This window comes from Oryzias latipes, chromosome 1 (genome assembly GCF_002234675.1).
Source record: "Oryzias latipes chromosome 1, ASM223467v1".
Classification (NCBI taxonomy): Eukaryota; Metazoa; Chordata; class Actinopteri; order Beloniformes; family Adrianichthyidae; genus Oryzias; species Oryzias latipes.
In genome coordinates this window covers 4,329,288-4,351,227 of record NC_019859.2, presented here as the reverse complement: position 1 = coordinate 4,351,227, position 21,940 = coordinate 4,329,288, and the positions used below count along the sequence as shown (strand labels likewise).

The following is a 21,940-nucleotide window of genomic DNA, read 5'->3' as shown; positions in this document are numbered from 1 at the left end:
GGGCGCCGGCGAGCTCCACATGCAGAGGACAAGTTGAGCAAAATCTTTATTGACTAAGAAGAGCAATCACAAATGAAAGAATATACAACCCCACCAGCATGCCAGCGTTCGCATAGAAACTGTACAACGTGAAGGAATGTATGTCACAGGAATACGTCGCTATGGGAACAAGCTAAGAGCTACTATAGGTTCAGGTACAGTACGAGTTCTAGCTGAGGGGCCTTCCTCTGGTAGTGTCACGCGACCCCTTTAGAGCGGGTCGCTGTCCAGGACCGGCTCAGGGTTCCGAGTCCAGACACCGCCGAGGTCTCTGGGAGTAGCAGCAGCGGGCGGTGCCTGGCTCCGCCTCCTCGGATTCTTTGCGACGCCCCTTCACCTGGGACCTTCTGATGGCATGAAATGAGGGTAGAAGTAACGACATGTTAAGGCAGAGGACAAGGAAAAAGCGTTTGCCTAATTATGTGGACATTCAGCCCCTCGAAGCACCAGACAGCCTTTACGCCTGGGGGGGGTCAGACCGTGGCGGGCTCCGTGTGGTGGTCGGCTGAAAGCCCTGCAGGCTGCCTGACGGCACAAGTTTGAGCGTAAGGCAGCTGTCTGGAAACTTTCCAACCTTTGTTCGCTTTGGCTCCTCCCCCATTTGAAAAAGCACATGGAGGGGGGGTTGATACATTTGGGAACCGTTACAAGGCATTTATCGGTTATACCAAAAGATAGTGTTGGGGGGGTGAACACAACAGCTGATGAGGTGAATACAATCACACTATACGTCCACGGATACGGTTATATTTATATGTAAAAAAAAAAAAAAAATAAAGCTAACTAAAGTTGATTGTACAGTTGCTTTTCCACGTGGACTTCATACTGACAGGAAGACAACCGGAGGGGAGGCGGCGAGGAGGGAGGAGGCGGGATTAATCTCTTCAAGCAGCGGGGGGGAGAAAAAAAACGAACTGAACCGAAGCGTGGGCTTCATGGTGCTACATGGCACGGTTTAGTCGGGGGAGGGACGGATGCACAGGGGGGTCATGATGAAGGAGGGGGGGGCTGCTACTGCCGACAAGGGGGGGGGGGGGGGCGTTAAGACACTGAGGTGGCGGCGAAGGCATGAGATGCAACTTAAAATTGAGAAGGCAGACACGGTGAAGATGAGGGCGGGAATGGGAGGAGAATTATGGGAGTGTGCGTGGGGGGGGTGGCGGGTGTGAGGAATTTAAACATCCTCAAGACACCAACCCCCCCCTCTCAACCCACCCCCCTTCAGAACTCAAAGGCCTCTTTCAATCGTTCCAGTCTTTCTTGATGTTGAGGTTCCACTCCCAGGACAGGTGGTTGTGCTTGTCGTCGTCGGTGAACTTGGATTTGATGACGTAGTGCCCACGGGCCAGCAGGCCTTTGGGCGCTTCCTCCACCGTGGTGAAGAACTCGTACTCGTTGGCGCGTGGCCCGTAGCTGCCCACCATGTAGTCTGTTTTGTCAACTGTCGAAGGAAGCAGGAAGACGGCGGTCATTCATTGGGCGCCGCGGAAACATCTTCAGCTGCAGAGCTCCTCTCAATTGACATCAAATGTGGGGAACTTGCCTCAGAAAGCGCCCAGTGCAGCGGGACAGGCAGCAGATCAGTTACCATGACAACGGAAAGCTAAGCAAGTAGAGATGCAGACTAAAGCTACTTGATGTAAAGCCTGAAGTACCACACAGTAAAGCTGCTAGTACTAGTATTCACGACGATCAATGTCCATCCATGACCTGCGCTCACCTGCTTTTGGATTTGGGTCGCCTGGTTTCTGGGCCGGTCCTGCAGCCTTTAGGAGAAGGCAGGTTCACCCCAAACATCTCAAATTTATGTACACCCCTAACAGAAAATGGTTCAGTTCCGGCTCATGAAATCAGTCAATCATTTTGACCCGTGACATGTTTTTTTATTTTTTTAAATATTATCGAGCACATGGAAAAAAAACATGGTTATTCTGACCAATAGAATGACAGAGTAACAGCTGTTTATTTCTCTATAGAAGTTGATGGGATTTTGGCTTCTTGGAGCCAGCGGGTACTTCCTGTTTGGAATGCCAGCGGGGGAGGGGTCACTCAGTCCAGTTCTTATATACAATCAATGGATTTGCCTCATAGTTTTTAGGTTAGATTGAGCTCTGAGAACCAGGTTCTTCAGAGGGTTCCACTGCGAAACGGGATTAGAAACGAGGCCTACAGCCGTTTCCCAGGTTTTTTCCTTTGTGGAGACCATAGTCCTGAATCAGGAAGTGTTCATTCTGCAGCGTTATGCAACGCTGATCAACACAGTGGACTTTATCCGCCGCAGCGCAGAAGAGAAACACACGCGTCAGCTTTTTCCTGTTGCTGTTTCATTACCAAAGGCTTCAGCTTCTCCAAATGAAACTCAACTTCCTTATTTTTCCAGGGCTTTTCTTTTCTCACAGTCATCGACTTTGTTAACTAACAGGAGTCAAACCGGCAGAACCATGCCGATGCTTCGGAACCTCACACAGGAGGTTCGTGTTCAGAGGAGGAACAGTTTCTACTCACTCTTCATTCCTTTCCTGTACGTCTCCTGCACGTACTTCAGTCCTGAAACGATCTCCCGGTTTACCTGAGCAAGAAAACAATGATGTGTTATTTAGCAAATGTTTTTGGCAGAGAAACTAACAACAGTATTGTGAGAGCGTAAAGCACAAAACAACACAGATTTAGACCGGAAAAAGATGGTAGAGTTCTTGTTTCTGCTGGGCTCAAAGCATGAAAAATATATTTCAACTCAGAACAAAAAGATAATTGAAACATTTCTGTGCTAAATGCATTCAAGCTGATACTCATTACTAGTTTTTTTACATTTTTATTCAGCAGAAAACTAAATAAACTACAAGTTTTTCCATTTAAAAGAAAAGATTTTGCTCCTGGCTGTACATTACTTTCTACCAATAATAAAAGAACCCATGCTATAGAAGGGAAAAATAAAAAATAACGATCAAATCTGCATTTATTTTTCAGCAAATCAGCTTTCCTGACTGAAATGAAGCAAACCTAAAATTCCTTTTTACTGATGGAAAACTTCCCCCTCCTCAGTTCAAGTACTGAACTGGAGTTTTTTGGGTTAAACTAAAACACAAAGTACCAAAACTTTAAACAGCTTAATTAAAAAAAAAAAAACATCTCAATTGAACAAACATCACATGAATGCTCACCTTAAAGCTGATCTTTATCTTGTATTCTACTCCCTCCTTCAGTATAAAAGCCTGCTTCTTAAAAGCTTCCAGATTACCTGTAAAAAGCACAAAAGTAAAGTTATTATTATACATTTGTAACATGCTGCTTCGTGTGGAGAAGATTCCTTCGGCTTTTTCTGATGGATTTCGCCTTTATCCGTCCAGCAGAACAACCAAACTCACGTCCAAAAACATCCGACTGTTGCAGCACGTTTACCTCTAGGTCACAGAACGTCATGCGCCGAGAAATGACAGTAGCATAAAAATGCTAAAAACAAGCCAGACTTCTATTAGTGCATCAACATTTCCTCTGTTAGAAATGCCTTAGAACTATAGTTTATTGTCTTAAAAACACTTACATTCAGGACTTTGGATTCTTAATGCTGAATTTCTCTCTTGTACAAAATAAATGTTTGTTCTGTCTATTCGGGTCAGCATACAAACCTTTTTACACTGAAAAGTGTGAAATTGAAATGACATAACAGAATTTTTTGTTGGTCTTTTTGACAAAACATGACATTTTCATCAAAAATATGTCCATGTTTTGCTCAAACGGTGTAAAAATTATAATTTTTTATCCACTAACTGCCAATTTCCTTTCATTTTTAATTATTGATGAGACAGAAATCAATAAACAGATGTGACTTTGGATCCAAATGAATGTATTAAACTGCGTATGATCTTCAGTTATTATTTGGAGCTGCATTCATCAGAACTGCATGTCGCACATATCCATCACTGACACACTTTTGACATTTTAACAACAAAGTCAATAGTTTTCACTGGCGTAAAATAACCTTTTATTTTGAAACTCTGATGTTCACACCTGATCAGGTACTTTTATTTTGCTCACTTGTACAAACAAAAAAAACTGGATTATTTAGCTGAGTAGCATTTAGTATAAAGAAAACAAACTGCATTTTGAAAAAAAAAACAGAAGAAATGTTTGCAGTTTGTGGGTTATATGAATTTTTCATGAATATTTGTCGTTCTTATTTAATGCTAACCCATGTCTAAGTCTAAAATTGTGTCACAAACGGCTGTTTTCAGGAAATATCTTGAAATGAAATATCTTTATTGTCATTGTACATGTACAACAAAATTACAGGGAGAGCACAGAGCCGCTGCGTCTGTGCGCGCCGCCATCTTTAAATGGTTATATGTGCAGCGTTTAGCAGGTTTCCAGCAGAAGCTCTGCTTTCTTCTTTTCAGTTCTGGTTCTGATGGATCGGGTGTTTTAAGCCAGAAGGTTTTGAAAAAGTCTCCACATTTAGGACAGGCAAAGAGCAGCCACCGAGAAGGCGCCACAGCGGCGTTCTGTCACGCTCAGCATCACGGTTCGGTAGGACATGAACGGCGGGATTCATTCCTGAAACCGGACTCACCTTGCAGGTCCAGGATCAGCGGGTTTGGAGCCGTCTCACAGATCAGAGTCATCTGGGTCACCTGGACGTTGGGAGCATTGGGATCTGAGGTGAAATGAGAGAGAAAAAGGAAAGTTTAAGCAACTAATACAGTCATTTCACGGTTTTTCAACTGGTTTCCGATTCTTCTGATCCAGTCTGGTTGTTTTAAATCTCGACATTACATAAAATAATCCCAACACATTTTTAGCTGTATTTTGGGCCCGGCACAACACAAGAAACAGATGCTCAGATGCTCTCAAAAACAGAAACAAACTACAGCTTTTTGTCTAATAACAAACATGTTAGGAAGTTGAAAGTTTGGAAGTTAAACTGCAGATTAAAACCCAAAAAATCTGTTCAAGTTTCACTCAGCTTTGTTCAGGAAACGTGCACCGCTCACTAAACAATAGAAACTGATGCACGTCTGGAAAAAAAACAATGAAGCGAGGAATTCTGGAGATTGACCCGAGGTTAGGAGGAGCAGCAGAGAGGCCACTTCTTTCCAAGGAAAAACTTCAGCAGGAAATGCAAACATTTAACAGAGAAAAGGCGAATGCAGTCGCTCCACAACTGCTCTCCTGTTCGAAGATTTAAAAACACAAAAAAACTAAAGTTGGAGACTTTTCATCTTCTCATTTCATCGTAAAACACTACCAGGGGTTCAAATGACAGTATTCAGGGGGTTAAGGCGACGACCCAGACGACCCAGAAACCACCTCAACCCGTTCATCTCAACACACAGTCCTCAGAAAATCCTAAATGGGTCACGTGAGGCACCAGAAAAACCAGACTGGATCTCCATCAGTCAGATATTGATCAGCCCGGAGGGGATGGCGAAAGCTTGAGGACGGTTAAATATTAACACAGAACAAATCTAAGAAACTCATGATCCCTAAACGATGAAACAAAGCTGGTCAGAACAACGAGGATGACCATTAAGACAGAAGAGCAGCAAGAAAAAACCTCACAAAACTTCAACTTTTAAACACGAGTCTGCTTTCTAAATAATTGGACGGAGGTTTGTCCTCATTTCTATTTTTACAGAGAGAGCTGGTTTTTTAGGACCAGCATCCAGAGCCTCTGAAGGGCCCGAACTCTGGGGACCTGAATGTAGAGCAGCTCTGCTGTAAGCTGATCCGCTGCGTTTTATTTAAACTTGTGTCATTCTCAGTCCCACAAGGGGAACGCCTTTACTCTCTGTGTCAGAGAACAGCTTGACCGTTGGACCTTTGAGCAAACGAGCTGCAGAGCCTTCAAAAAAAAAAAAAAAAATAAGTGCAAAGCCCAAAAAACAGCCAGGAGCTTTTTGCTCAATAAGCATCTTTTAAAAAGTTTGGCCATAAAGGCTCAGATTCTCACAGTATCATTAAAAGTGTCATGTGACCTGAGGAGGGCGGAGCCACCATGACTGGAAATGATGCCAAAAGGGGAAAAATCATTTTTGCTGCAAAGAAACAGGCTGTCAAGGTGTTAGCGCGGTTTCAAGTCACCTTGTAAAATATTAAAGCCCTGATCAAGATAAAACCAAGTATAAAACTACAAGAAGTGGCTGATTCATAAGCAACATTCATATACATAAAACCTACATCTGAGCTTTTTGCCATTTTTCCTGATGAAAGGGCAGAAGTGTTTCCCTCCATCCCATCAACACAAACGCGTGTCGTGTCTTACCCGCCTCGCTGATCCCGGGGCCGAGCAGAGCTTCTTTATATTTGCGCAGACTTTCGTCGTCCTTGTCCAGCTCCTGGATCTCTTTCACTGACTTCTGGGCCGGCGGCTTGTAGTTGACGGGCTCCGGCTCCTCATTCTCCGCGGCGATGGCTGCTAGCTGCTCCGGAGTCACGTCATCCTCAGCCATGACTGGGGGGGGGAGAGAAGCATGGCGGCGGGAGGATCAGCTCAGGCGTGAGTGGAAAGGTTTATTCAGGTTCATGACTCGACCGACTGACTATAACAGCTAAAATGCTAATTACGTAGCTGACGAGCTAGCTCTCTGAAACGATGCCCTCAGCACGAGTTTTCCTTCTGCGCCATCCTGCATCACATGACAACAACCCGCTTCCTCTGGGTTTTGGACGTTTCACACAAAGGATTTGGGTCGTGGGAAAAAGGAAAATCTTCCATTCACCATTTATTACAGTCAGCAGACAATAACAGCCACTTATGGAGAGTTTGTGTCTCTTAAATTCTGTTTTCATGGATTTCACTTCTTTGTTTTCTACTAGCTTGAAACAGCAAAGCAGTGTCGTTTATTTAAAAACAACATTTTTAAAGAAGTACGAGGAAATCAGACCAAAAAATATACTAGTTCCTAGATTTGAGTTCAGTTCAGCTGCTGTTCTGTCATGGAAGTGTTGTCCAAAGGGTGTTGCTGGGAAGATTTCCTTTCCTAAAACCTCGGCAAGCAACAAAAGGAGGAAAAGCTTTGTTTAGGACTGGTTATTCATACTATTGAAGCAACTAAATTCTTAAAAATCTGCTTTTTTCTGTGCTTGTCCTATTTGTGAACAGTTCTGTTTGCATCCTAAACGCTTTGTGGGAAAAACAGGACGATAAACTCAGGATGAAGTTCATTTCATATGCGATTTTTACTGGTCATTTTCAGTCAAACAGTACAGCGGTGTCTTCTAAAAAATCCTGTCAAATGTTACTCCTGCACCTAAAGCTACATTTATCTGTCCCTAACTTCACAATAAACAACAACACAGAGGTTCGCTAAATTAAAATGGAGAGTTTTAATACTAAATCCACATAATTAATATAACAGCCCATTCAAACATTTAAGTTCTGTAGATGCAGTAATAATAGAAAAACAGTGTTCAACATTTCCATGAGTGCATTCAATCCAAATCCATGATTTAAAAAAAAAAAAACTGTTCCAATAATTTTTAGCTGATTGTCCAAAATCCAGATATTGGCAGTAATTATCTATTTCTATCCATTCTGTTTATTTACCATGACCTAAAACCTAGAAATGAACACATTTGTACAGGAAGTTGATCTGATGGCACAACACCAAAAAAGACTGAGAAGTAATATCAGTTTGAATAAAAAAGTGTTATTTTCCTCCAGTTTATTAGTAGCATTCTTTAAAATAATAACCATAATCCAGATTTTAGACCAAACAAAAAGGCATAAAAGAGATTTCAGCGGTAAAAACTGTGAAGTATGTTTTCACTGTTTCAGGTGTTCTTATTCCACGGTCAATTGTCCACATCATTGCAGAGGAGCTAATATCTTTGCAGAAACTGAACATTTGATTTATTCCTTGATATGAACAGATGGTAGAATTATACAGCTGAAATATTTAGCATCATTGAATGTATAAACACTGGGATGCTGGATGAGGAAGGAGGGGAGTAACGGGATTACATAACAGCACTGAATCCACTGCTTCTTCTTATTGAAAAGGGTCATTCAATCAGTATTCTAGTAAGCAGCTTTTCCATCTTTTTTTCTTTCTTTCTGAGGAAGTCATTATTTTAAAACTTTGCCACATTTTGGAGGAAACTACCACAGTTTTATGAACAAAAAAGCTCAGTAAATGAGACCAGAAACTGAGAAACCTGCCAGAAAAACGATTTCAACTCATCGTTTTATCATCAGTTTAGATTTGAATTAAAGTGCCTTTTATGTTTGAAATAAAAGTTTGTTTCACATTTCATTTGGGGTCAATGTAATATAGGAATTTCAAGTATGAATTGTGTACGGAAATTTAAAATTTGTCCAGAAAAATGTCGATCTGGTGATTTAAAAAAAAAAAATCTGATTTTTTTTTTTTTTTTAAGAAAGCTTCGTGATTCCCATATAACAAAACTATATAATGGAAAAACATTTGGCTCCGGTAACCAACCCTAAATGCATCGCTACCGTCATATTTGTCGTTATTAAATATGAATTAAGACAAAGAAAGAAGATGTGCACAAAATCCGTTTGCCCCCGGACGAACCGGGTTGTTTTTCAGAAATTCGACAAAACATTTTTCTAGATTATTATATTAAATGTACTGACAAAAATCACTATTATCGACTAGTCTGAGGAAATAACCCGCTTCACCTCTTTACATTTGCTGTAACTTTATAGGCGTCGTCCCTCTTCAACAGGGTGGGTCTGAGGAAAAGATGAGGGAGCTAGCAGAATCTGAAGGAACAATCCAGCAAAGCTAGCTCGCCGCGGCTAAAGCCTGGCTAGCACTAGCATGACATGTTTTCTCCACTTAAACCGCACGCGCCACATCTGCCACGTGCCTATCGTCCGCTTCATCTGCAATGACCAAAGCGCTTACCTTGATTCTAAAAAATAAAAAAAGAAGCCGGGACTTTGCGGTGCCGAGGAGGGTTTTAAGTGCGTTCGTTGATCTGAGCGTTTGTGCAAGTATGGCGAAGAAAGAAACGGCGCCGCCCCGCGCGCCGGCTGCGCAAAGTTTTCACCATCCGACCGGGCAGGGGCGAGTCTGAGGATTTCCACCTGTGGGGGGCTCAGCCCCTCCAACAAAGGGAACCATCCATTATAATCTAGATTGCAAAGTTATTTTTAAAGCACATTCCCAACATGTTTTACATTCTAAAAGCTTTCAATGGTTTAAAGACCCACTCTGATCATCTTTTGAACAATTGTTAAAACGATTTTTAACAAAACAAGAAGAAGAAAAAAGTTGTTTTCTAGGATAATTGTGCAGAACGGCAGTAGTTCATTAGAAATTCTTCCCTGAGTGGAAGCTGGGACCGTTGTGACGGAGCAACCCAGCCCCCACTCCCCGTCACCCAACACGCTAGCTTACAGCCCCTCCCACACCCAACCTAGCATTGCCGGTGCAACAAAAATGGCGGGCAATATCAGAGCCATCCAGTTTTGAGTTTTTAGCCAGATTCCAGCTCAGTCAAGGAAAAGAAAAGATGTATTTTAAAGATCACAAAAAGGCCCCATTTCAAACAGCATGTTTTCTTCTGCTTCTGATGAAGAAATGCTTGAAAAATGAAACTTTTAGACTAATTTATATACATATATGTCATCTATCTTGAGAAAAACGCCACAAGCACATGTTAAAAACACAATTTTTTAGTGGGTCTTTACAAAAACTCTTTCTCGATGACTGTGAGATTCTGGTTGCTGAAGATATATTCTTATGTTTGCTTGATCATTGTAACTTATTGTGTGTGAATGTTTTAATATTGATACAATCGTAAAAATGCTGTTCCTGTACGACCTTTGCTTTAGGATTTACTGTAGAATCTGTAGTCTGTGACATCCTTTGTTGAATTGTGGACAGCAAAAATAAATCCTGAAGCGGGACAGACTGGAGTTTTCCAAAATCAACGTCAATTGGGTTTAACAAAAGTTGTAGCTTAATTGGAGAGCAAACTATATCCATGCATGTTCATTTAATACCTTTGGGACACTGAAGAACGATCGTTTTTTATTACATGAGGTAATTTTGCAGCTAAATTTCCTGCCCAGAGGTAAGGCAACTCCATCTCTGATGTTCCGCCTTTCGCTTCGTGTGGGTCATTTCATGACATCGACCTAAAGCCGGCCTCGGCAGTGTGTCTGCGTTTCGCCCACAAAAACAACTTTTGCAAAGATGGATGAGCATTAACAATGTTTGGTCGATCACCTCTAGCTCTGTGGAGGTGTGCGTCAGCCTGGAAGAGGCCGTTTCTACTTTATGACATGGGGAACACGTCATACGGGCCTGTTTTGCTCGAGGAATGATTATAATCCACTAAAAGCTAAAACACTTGACTTTGCATGATATAGGCCCTTTAAGAACATATAAACCCCTTCTATTCCTCACAGGATCCACTGATTCGTTTTTTAAAGCCCCCCAGAGGAGAATATTTAACAAAATTTCCTGATGCTTTAATGTAAAACGTGAAGCAGGTCACACAGGCATAACGTGACACGTCACGGATTGGACAAAATAAAGGAAAGACGTCTTCAGAAAGATAATCACAGTATTGCATTTATATACAAAAGTCTTAACAGGTTCACAAATGAAGTGTACAGTACCAAATGACAGAAACCCTGGAAATATATTTTACACCATTTGTTACGTCATAGACTCATGTCACCAAAAAAAAAAGAAAACAGCAACGCAGGTTTGAGCCAAACTGTTGACTTTACAAAGTTCACTTTTCAAACATCTGCTCAAAACCAACTGGACTATAAAAATACAAAAAATAAAAATAATGGACCTTATTGGTCTTCAATGAAACGGCTTCAAAGCATAATTGGAATTAAGTCAGATTCATCAAAAGTCCATGAGGCGACCTAAAAATTAGACGCTGGATCCTCCAGCTCCTTTAATTGGTGTCCATCTGGCACTGAAAGAGACCACAGAGAAAATAAGCCGGAGCGCTTTCGCTGGTGGACATGACAGAGGCGCGCCTGCGCTCTCACCTGAGCGTTGTAAGCATCCAGCTGAGCGTCCAGCTCCTCTGCCGTCACCGGGGGTTTGTTTCCACCGCCTCTGCCCCGGCCTCTGAAGCCTGAGCTGCCCCCCCCTCTGAAACCAGAGCTGCCCCCCCTTGGCCGCCGTTCAAAGCGGGGCTGGCCCAGCCGGCTTCGGTCGAAGCCTTTGTTTGAGCTGTAATACGTAAAAATACATCTTTTAATGCATCTCATCAGTCGAGCGTTTCTTTGCCGAGTGACGGCGGCACATCTGACCTCTGCGTGCCGACGTCTGAGGCCACCTGCTGGATTTTCATGGGGTGACCTGAAAGCACGAAGGCGTTTGATGAGTTTCTCCACCGACATCCAACGGGAGACAACGCAGTGAAACTCACCGTCGAGCGGGACGCCGTTGTAGTGCTTCATCGCTTTGAGGGCATCTGCTTTATTTACAAAGTGAACTTCAGCGACTCCTTTACTACGACCAGAGCGATCGTAGTGTATCGATGCCTTCTTTAAAGTTCCAAACTCTTCAAAGAGGTCCTAAGAGGCAAAGCAAACGACCACCTGTGAGTGATGTGCCGCGTTTACACACGGACACCCCGGGCTGGACGGGATTTACCTTTATGTCTGAATCAGAAACTCCAAAATCGAGGTTAGAGATGAGCAGCTTGCTGCTGCTGCCCCCAAAGCTGTCGTCTGCCTCTGGACTCTGGGCCCTCGGCCCACGAGAATGCTCCTCAAACATGTCGTGCTGCCACTTGTCCGGCAACTCCCTCGGCTGGGGATAGAAGAAAGGGATTTATGTGAACGCGGACCATCGCTCTGTACGCCATGCTAAGTTCGGTGCACCTTGTCCTCTTTGTGGTCACTTTGCAACTCTGGAGTTTTTCTTGAGCCTCAACTACCATCAAAGCTGCTTGGGGCTTTTTTTTTGGTTTCATCTGTGTCATATTTTGCACCTTTGTTGTTGAAATTTGCGGCTTCCTGCATTCTCTAGTGTTTCTTTTGCAATCAGAAACATTTTGTTTTCTAAACATTTATTCTCAAAGACCCACTCTGATGAAAATTGTGTTTTGTGCAGAAATTTTGTCCGAGAACTTTTTTTTTTTGGGCTACAAAAGGCATAATTATGATAGAAAGACCCCTGGGAACACCTTCAGAATCGATCAAAAGACGATCAGGGTGAGCAAAAAGCAGAGCAGAAACTCCTACAATGGAGTGGAGATCCACGTAATCTCTGAGCCTTATTTTAAAGGGCCTACATTATGCTAAATCGTCTTTTTTGAGCTTTTAAGTGTATTATAATTTTCTTTACACGCTATAAAAAACTTCAAGGCGGTGTTCTGTGATTCGTTTATGCATTTCTGAGTATTCCTCTCAAAGCTGCGCTCTGAGCAACAGCCCCTCCCAATCCACAAAAATGAGTGGATTCTCACATAGTGACATCACAAAGTGAGGAACAGCCCCTTCCAGGAAGTCTGCACTTCCAGCTCCGCCCCCAGGCTAATACGCACAGCCACTTTTTCAGTGGAGCTAGTAGTGATCAGCTAAACGCTTTCATTTTATATGCACAACCATCTTTGGAAAAGTTTGGATGTTTGTTTTTGTGGGTAAAAAGCCGTGTAGGCCGGGTTTAGGTTGATAGCATGAAATGGGCGGAACGAACACGGAGAGAAAGGCGGAGCCTCAGAGATGGAGTCGACTTACTTATGGGCAGGGAAATAAATCATATTTCTTTAAAAAATCGTTCTTAAGTAACGTTTTATCATATTTATATAGATATAGTGTACTCTGAAAGGCTAAAGAATAGCAAGATATAGGGCCTTTTAAACCGTCATGGGGGCAGCAGTCGAAGCAGGAGGTCCTGGATTTCCCCCATCAGGCCTTACAAGGAGGACGTAAAGGTGTATCCAGACCACCTGTGATTTTCCAGGTTTTCCCATCAGCAGAACATTTCCTTTGCACTCCCAGGTGTTCAAACTCCTCCTCATCATAGCCTTGGTCCAGGTGATTTGGGCCACTTCTATCCCGAGTTTTGTCCTTTTTTCATGACTTACAGCTCATATTTCGGGATCAGGATCGTCCAGTAGATCAAGATCTTAACTTTTCAGCTTCTTCCTCACAACAGATCTGTACAATTGCTGCAGCTTCTCTATGCTTCTCTATCCTAATCTCATGCTCCTCCTGTAAAAAGAAAAACAAAAAAGCCAGAAAACTTAAATTCTCACTTTTGGTGGGTCAAATCTCTCCTATGTGAAGAGGTTACGAGCAGAACCAACATTTCATTGGTTGCCTGTGACGTTTCCCCCACTGTGTGTGAAATAATAAACGACTTTGAAGATAAATTCTTCCTTCCACGTCAGATTCTCGCACGTTTGAGGTGAGAAGCTTCGCCTCCATCTGCTGCTACAGGAAGCGGAAACACAGAAACTCACCAGATCGGATTAAAGAAACTTTTTACAGCTAAACTGATCCCGTCTACATTGACTTGCTGACCCGATCATTACTTCCGATTGAACCCAAAAACGGAGGTTTTTCCAAACTTAGCCGCACGTGTTACCAGCTAATATTTAGACACAAAACAAAGTTAGTTTCAACCACATGGTTGTTGCGTGTGTGTTAGCTGTCGTCCATACCCTGGTGTACGGTGCGGGTCTGTTGGTCCTCTCGCGGCTGAAGTTACTTTGTCGACCGCGACCCGGCGGCCGCGACGATCCACCGGCTCGACCGGATCCCCTCTCCCGTCCGGACGATCCTCCTCCTCCGCGGCCTTCTCTTTTATTCATTTTGATAATGTCGTCCAGAGACATGCTCATCTTATCGGCCATAGTAGTGACAAAAACGACGAACGAGAAACCAACGAGGAAAGACAAACAAGAACAAAGACACCGGACCGTCGACAGGCGCCACTTTTACAGCTTAACCTAATGGCGCGCTAACGAAGTTAGCGGAAGTTGCGTAAATGGCTTGCGGAAGTGACGCACATATTTTCCATTGACCCTTTTTTTTATTTGTTTTTTACTTTTTTTTTTATTTGAACTTTAAGCATACACATAATAACTACACACAAAAAAGAGAGAGAAAAGGAAAAGAAAATAAATAAATAAAACAAAATATATAGAATTGTAGTTTACAGTACTAAGGATTGTGATCTTCAATGAAAATACGCTGTTTTATTGCATTTTTGTTTTTCATCAATGTCAGAGATTTAAAATATAAACTGATTTCTTTAAGAAATGTATTGAATAATGGTTTGGTTTTTAAGAATCTGCACTTGTGAATGAAAAATTTACCAGAAATTAACAAGGTATTGAATGTCAAATCAAATAGATTATCACCAAAAAAACGACTCCAAATAATATAATGTGCTTTTGTAATTGAATAGAAATAGGAAAGGGAAACTTTGAAGAGCACCAAAAAAAGAAATCCTCCCAAAAACTATAAACATACATACATTCAAAAAACAACTGATCAAGTGTTTCAATATTTATATCACAAAAAGAACAGTTATTTTCTGGAAAACCAAAACGTATGTGTAACAGTTCTTTGCACGGATAGACTGCATTCATTATTTTAAAATGGATTTCTTTGTATTTAGGGAAAATTGGATATTTAATGAAGTGAGACCTTAACTTGCTTATTTCCTCTCTTGTGTAATTCTGTGACATAGAATGATTTTTGTCAAATGTTGGAAACAGTTCTCTAACAAATAAAGATCGTATAAATGAGTTTGGAAGTTTTGAATGAACAGGTCGACCATCAAACAACAGAGATGGAAGCTGAACTTGAACATTTTGAACCAAACTGGAGGACATTTGGATCAAAGTCTGAGGGATTGCTTTGATCACATTGTTGTATTGTTTTCTATCATTTAATTTAAACTTACTGGAAAAAGTTTCAAATGAGATAATGTTTCCATTGTCATTCATAATATGTAGTAATGACCAAATGCCGTTATCAATCCAATTTTTGTAAAATAAAGATTTGTTTCTACATAAAACATACCGACAGTTCCATATGGGAGTATTGTGTGGACTAAAGTTATGTTTGTATATGAGTTTCCAGTACAGTAACACCTGCTGATGATAAGTAGAAAGTTTAATAGGAAGTTTTCTGTAATCAAAGTCACATTTTAGAAGCAACTCAATGCCCCCTAGATGAGAGAAAATCTTTGAAGGAATATGAAACCAAATATTTCTTTCATTTTGCAGAAAAGACCTAAGCCAATTTATTTTAATCATACCATCCACATTTTCAAAGTCTATGGCTTTAAGTCCACTTGCACTGTAATCCTGAATTATTGTTCCTTTTTTATGTAATGGGTTTTGTTTTTCCAGATGAAGTTGAAATTGGCCTGGTTTATTGCTTTCCTTGCAGATTTAGGAATTGGGAGTGAATATGCTGGATAAATGAATGTGGATAAACATTCTAATTTAGTTAAAAACACTCTGCCCAGAATAGAAATGTCTCGCTGTGACCACATGTTTAAATTGGCTTTTCATTTTTCTAAAGTTTTCCATAAGTTCATTTCCTCCATTGTTTTGCTATCTTTGGTGATATGAACACCAAGATATTTCACAACAGTCCTAACAGGAATGTTATGAATTACTGACTGATCAGAATGGTGAATTGGCAATAATTCACATTTGCTGAGATTTAGTTTTAAACCAGATGCTTTAGAGAAGAAATCCACGGTCTGAATGATCTCAGGTATTTGATGACTGTCCTTCATGAATATGGCCGTGTCGTCTGCCAGCTGAATGATGGCTAACTGTTCTCCCAGAACATTGAGTTTACCGAAACCAGAGTTTTTAATAAGTATTGATAACATTTCTGTTGCTGTTATAAAAAGTAACGGTGAAATTGGACAACCTTGTTTAATTCCTTTGTTAATTAAAAACCTGGGAGAAATACCATTTGGTAAAATAACTACACTGTTTGTATCATTATAGATTGTTTGAACAAAACTTGTGAAATTAGGTCCAAATCCAAATATTTCTAAAGTCTGAATCATAAATTTGTGTTCAACCGTGTCAAAGGCTTTGAAGAAATCCAAAAATAAAATGAAGCCATCATCTTCATTTAATTGATTATAGTCAATCAGATCAAGAACTAACCGGATATTATTGTGAATTGAACGTCCTTTTAAGAATCCTGATTGTGTGTCTGAGATGATCTGATTCAGTCATGTTTTTAATCTAGATGCATAAATGTTGGTTAAAATTTTATAATCACTATTAAGGAGGGATATTGGCCTCAAATTATCAACTAGTCTGGCGTCTTTCCCAGGTTTAGGAATCAGGGTGATGACGCCCTGCTTCATGGTAGTTGGAAGGATGTTCGACTCAGAAATTTCCTTTATGACCAACAGAAACTGCTCTTTCAAGTGTTCCCAGAAATGTCTGTAAAAGTTAATAGTAAGCCCATCAGATCCTGGAGATTTATCTAAAGCTAAACTTCTCATGGCTTTTTCTGCTTCTTTCATAGTGATTTCCGCTTCACACACTTGTTTAAAGGTTTGATCCACTTTAGGAGCCAAATCCTTGATGTGATTAAAGAAGCGATCAGCATCCTGAGATGAATAAGAGGAAGAGTACAACCCGCTGTAAAATTGGAAAATTTCTCTCTTAATTTCCTCCATATTTGTACTTTCCCTGCCATTAATTACTAATTTGTTAACAGCATTTTTCTCTTGTCGCCTTTTTTCTAGTCTACAGAAGTAAGCCGAACTTTTCTCTCCCTCTTCAACCCATTTAGCTCTGGATCTAATGAAAGCACCTTTGGCTTTAGAGACGTACATGTTATCCAGCGAGGTTTGCAATAATGAAAGTCTCTGTTTCTCACCTTCACTCAATAGAGATTTACAACAAATAGAGTTAATTTCTCTGATAATTTCCATTTCTTTTTGTTTACCATCTCTACTCAATCTTTTGCTGTGAGTTATGGAAATCTGTCTTGCTTTGAATTTTAAAAATTCCCATTTCTCCCTCTGAGTGGTAAACTGTCTGTCTTCAGTTATTTTTTGGATTTCATTTATAACGTAGCCACTTCATCCTCTAATAGATTAGAGTTGAACTTCCAGTAACCTTTGTTCCATTGACCCTTTTAAAACTACATTTTCAGAAATTTAAAATAGACAAAATATGTATTCGTTTGAAATTCAAGATTGGATTTTAGTATATTTAATTTCGATTTTTTTATTTGTGTATATAAATAACATCTCATAAATTGTTAAATGAAATAAAAAAAATTATAAATAAATGTGCAACTTCTTTTTAGTAAACTTTTAACTTTTTTCTCAAAATTTTGTAACTTTATTTTAATTTGTGTTTTTTGTGTTATTTTTTAAAAATCTTTTAATGTGACCCTAATGCGCGTCATATGTAATAATTTAGATTGGGATGCAAATGTAATATTTTTATTTTATTTTTTGTTTAATTCAAGCAAAAACTTGATTGGAATAAAATGTGTTGTAAAAAAAAGCACAATACTGCCATCTAACGTAAAAAAGAAGGTTAACCTGCTTCATGTCTAAGTTAAATACAGCACATTTTGAAACGTGCCTTTGACAAACTTTCAAAGAGGAGCAGAAGATAAGATAATTGCTGTTAACATTTTTTAAATGGGCAATATGAAAGGATGTTATGCTCATTTAATACAAAATTCACCAAATTAACCAGAAATATTTTTGGTCATAGCACACAAAAAATACAATAACATTATAAAAAAGATGCTGGTGGTTTTTGTTGAATTAGAATGTTTTAGGAAGTAAACATTTATTCATTTTGATTGTATTAATTGAGTTTAAGTTTATTTCAGGACTTTTATCTTATATGTTTTTTAAGCATTTTCTAACTCTACAGTTTCTGTTTGGATTGATGATTCACAATAAAATTCAAATTTTTGTGAGTAAAGAAGTGTTCATGTTTTACTTCTATAGTACAATTTTCTGCTTCTCCCACCATTCAAATACATCCCTGCTAAGTTAACTAGTGATTTGAATTTGACTGAGTTCAGATTGAGAGTTTTTTTTTTTAATCACCTTTCTTATTTCAATAAAACAAAATACAAACCTGTGCATTTCATAATGAATTTTTTTCAGACAAAAGAAAACAATCGTTTTTCTCTTAACAAAATTCTTTTCTGTTCATAAACAAGGATGAGCAGCAACAATAGATAAATGGATTTTTCCACTATCCTGTATTAAAACCCCACATTTCTTTCATCCTCTTTACCCATCACTTCATCTAGAGAAACATGACAAAATAAGTATGAGGTGTTCTGCTGTTTGGGAATAATCAGAATTTGACTGATTATGTGTTCTTCACCCCACTTGAGAGGTTTTAAGTGTCAGTAAAATAAATAAAAGTTTTGTTTTGTTTTTTTTGGGAAACATCCTGTTAAGTACAATTAAAAAATCTCTAAAACAAAAAAAAAGTTATTTTACTTTTATGGAAATTTAGTTGACATTTATTTCACATTACCACCTTTTATTTTGTAGTAGGTATTGTGAAGTACAGAATAAACTTTCAAAATAAATGTCCAAAACCATAGTACATTTTCTTTGTTTTTAAGTGCAGATACCTCTTTTTTAAGCTCAACCTGCTCTAAGTTTCTGTAAATACATATTTTCTTTGTTAAATATGTTTTCCAGAGGAGTCCATACGAGTTAACCGGCTGGAACAGAGAGGCTGGGAAAGAAAACAAGATAAAGCACACATTTTCAGTTTGCAGAGCTGAGCTTTCTTAGCTGAAACATTTAACACATGGAGCTGTTTTTAAAAACTCAATAACATGAATTTGTGATTTAATTTGGTCAAACTTTACAGAGAAATCCCATGACATGTTTATTTGCTTTTCAAAGCTTTTGTGGTAATAATGAAGCAAGACATGCAAATAAAAGGGTGTAGCAGGATGAAAATACTATATAAAGCACTTTCAAAATCTCTTCCTTCCTGTTACTGACTAAAAACAAAGTGAAAAAGTATCTTATATTTGAGGGTTTTTTTGCACGCAACAATAGAAGCTGCGTTTTATTTTCACAGTACAGAGCCATTCATAACTTCCAGGACAGAGAATTTTGTATGTTTAATAAATCAAGATCATGAAGTTCCATATACTTTGTTATGTTTTACGATGGATTTGTTCTAAAAGTTTCAGCAAAGCACTAAAGTAAAATCTTTTAGAGATGGTCAGTAGTGGCTAAAAAGTGAAAATTTTCATTTTCCACCCTTATTTCCTTCAATTCTATCAGTGCTTCAATTGACTAAATTAGATATTATTTGATATGTTTTGTGCTTAAAAGCCTAACTTGAATATGAAAGGAACTTTGCAGCCCTATTAAATATATTTCAGAATTATGCAAGTTTAATTTCAGTGAACTGTAACTTTGTGAGTGCAAAGCTTATTTTTAGCCGGAAGCTTATTCTTCTATTTTTTAAATTTGAGTAAATACTCCAGGATGTTTTCTGGATTGTCCTCATTTGTACACCTTTGGACACAAGGAGCTGCTAGAACATAAAAAAGCATCAGATCATTATCATAATTATGATGCTTATGATATGAAGCATTTCTAACGAGTTTGTCCAATAGGATTCTAGAGAGTGAGAAGATGCCTGAGGAATGGAGGAGAAGCGTTCTGGTCCCGATCTTTAAGAACAAGGGTGACATGCAGAACTGCAGCAACTATAGAGGAATAAAGTTGATGAGCCACACAATGAAGCTGTGGGAAAGAGTAGTGGAAGCCAGGCTTAGGAAGAAGGTGGAGATTTGTGAGCAGCAGTATGGTTTCATGCCCCGTAAGAGCACCACTGATGCCATTTTTGCTTTGAGAATGTTGATGGAAAAGTACAGAGATGGTCAGAAGGTATGAGGGGCTGTATAAGACATTATTTATTCTGAACCATTCACATTCATACATTCTTGCTCTCACATTCATATATACTCTCTTTCGCATACATATATTCTCACTTGCGCATCCATATATTCTCTCTCTCGCATGCATATATATTACCTTACACATACATTCATTCTCACTCTCATTGTCACTCTTAAAGAATATATGTATGTGAAAGACGAGTTTATATGTGCGTGTGGGGAAAAGTATATATATGCGTGTGAGAGAGGAGTATGCATGACAAGGAAGTGACTTTGCATGAAAAGGAAGTGACTTTGCATGAAAAGGAAGTGACTTTGCATGAAAAGGAAGGCAGATGATTTCTCGTGCTCTGATTGGACGAGAGGTTGCCACCTCCCATTCACAGACACTAACATGAACTAGCAAGAAGGAGCCACGGGGGTCCTCCAGCAGGCCATCAGAACCTTAAGAAATATTTTATCTTCACCTCACCGTTGCCTTTTTTAAGACATGACAGCTGGTTTTCCCACATTTATATGTAGTTATGGATCGCAAAAAGGAGGAATTTGTTTTAATGTAAATGCGTGTTCCTGCGTCTACAGGAAGTGTCGCCCATAATTCACGCAAATAATTAATAAATTATTGTAAAAATAATAAATAATTCAAATAATTGATAATTCGTAATCAATTCATAATAATTAATAATAATCCATAATTCATAATAAATAATAATAATAATTCTTAATAATAATCCATAATTCATAATAATAATTCTTAATAATAATTCATAATAATAATTCGCCCATAATTCACGCAAATAATTAATAATTCATAATTCACGCAAAGGTTCAGTTTCAACCACCCTCCGGTGGTTGTACACGGAGTAAAAGCGCGGGAGGTTGGTGGAGTCGGTCTGAAAAGCTCCCTTATTTCTGTTTCGGTGGCACTTGTATTACCATTATTGGTATTTGAGACATTCCTTTGTGTCTCTAGAGATGCAGACAGATTTGTGACCACTTGAGGTGAAGATAAAATATTTCTTAAGGTTCCGATGGCCTGCTGCAGGACCCCCGTGGCTCCTTCTTGCTAGTTCATGTTAGCATCTGTTCAAAATGGGAGGTGGCGGCCTCTCGTCCAATCAGAGCACGAGAAATCATCTGCCTTCCTTTTCATGCAAAGTCACTTCCTTTTCATGCAAAGTCACTTCCTTTTCATGCATACTCCTCTCTCACACGCATATATATATACTTTTCCTCACACACACATATATACTCGTCTTTCACATACATATATTCTTTTCTAAGAGTGACAATGAGAGTGAGAATGTATGTATGTGTAAGGTAATATATATGTATGCGAGAGAGAGAATATATGGATGCGCAAGTGAGAATATATGTATGCATACGAGAATATATGTATGCGAAAGAGAGTATATATGAATGTGAGAGCGAGAATATATGGATGCGCAAGTGAGAATATATGTATACGTAAGAGAATATATGTATGCGAAAGAGAGTATATATGAATGTGAGAGAGAGAATGTATGAATGTGAATGGTTCAGAATAAATAATGTCTTATACGGCCCCTCATAGGAAGGAGCTGCATTGTGTGTTCGTAGATTTAGAGAAGGCGTATGACAGGGTGCCGAGGGAGGAGCTGTGGTACTGTATGAGGTCGTCTGGAGTGGCAGAGAAGTATGTCAGAGTAGTTCAGGACATGTATGAGAGAAGTATGACGGTGGTGAGATGTGCTGTAGGTCAGACAGAGGAGTTCAAGGTGGAGGTGGGACTACACCAAGGATCAGCTTTGAGTCCTTTTTTGTTTGCTATGCTGATGGACAGGCTGACAGACGAGGTCAGACAGGAATCTCCCTGGACAATGATGTTTGCGGATGACATCGTAATTTGCAGTGAGAGTAGAGAGCAGGTGGAGGAAAAGCTAGAGAGGTGGAGGTTTGCTCTGGAAAGAAGAGGCATGAAGGTCAGTCGTAGTAAGACAGAATACATGTGTCTGAACGAGAGGGATCAAGGTAGAAGCGTTAGGTTACAGGGGGCTGAGGTGA

General features: G+C 39.6%; 2 protein-coding genes and 1 long non-coding RNA gene across 4 annotated transcripts; all 3 read right to left on the bottom strand.

Moving 5' to 3' along the window:
* Positions 1-28: 28 nt before the first annotated feature.
* LOC101174723 (rho GDP-dissociation inhibitor 1) lies at positions 29-9,045 on the bottom strand. Of its 2 annotated transcripts, none has more exons than XM_020707562.2 (6): positions 8,913-9,045; positions 6,299-6,487; positions 4,607-4,690; positions 3,201-3,277; positions 2,545-2,608; positions 29-1,480 (listed from the first exon to the last, which is right to left on the bottom strand). In XM_020707562.2, exons 2-6 carry the CDS (start codon positions 6,483-6,485, stop codon positions 1,281-1,283), a joined length of 612 nt encoding a protein of 203 aa, XP_020563221.1. In that variant the 5' UTR covers positions 6,486-6,487; positions 8,913-9,045; the 3' UTR covers positions 29-1,280. The 2 variants fall into 2 exon arrangements, with proteins under 2 accessions (XP_020563221.1, XP_023810304.1); XM_023954536.1 differs by lacking the exon at positions 8,913-9,045 and adding an exon at positions 8,684-8,808.
* Positions 9,046-10,563: 1,518 nt separating this feature from the next.
* Positions 10,564-13,983, bottom strand: LOC101175372 (THO complex subunit 4). Its single transcript, XM_004065546.4, has 6 exons — positions 13,657-13,983; positions 11,640-11,798; positions 11,413-11,560; positions 11,294-11,342; positions 11,027-11,213; positions 10,564-10,950 (listed from the first exon to the last, which is right to left on the bottom strand). The coding sequence occupies exons 1-6, from the start codon at positions 13,846-13,848 to the stop codon at positions 10,930-10,932; spliced, it is 756 nt and encodes a 251-aa protein (XP_004065594.1). The 5' UTR covers positions 13,849-13,983; the 3' UTR covers positions 10,564-10,929.
* On the bottom strand, positions 11,905-13,650 carry LOC110016035. Its single transcript, XR_002291297.1, has 2 exons — positions 13,300-13,650; positions 11,905-13,204 (listed from the first exon to the last, which is right to left on the bottom strand). It is a non-coding gene; the product is annotated as an uncharacterized LOC110016035 (long non-coding RNA).
* Positions 13,984-21,940: the final 7,957 nt, after the last annotated feature.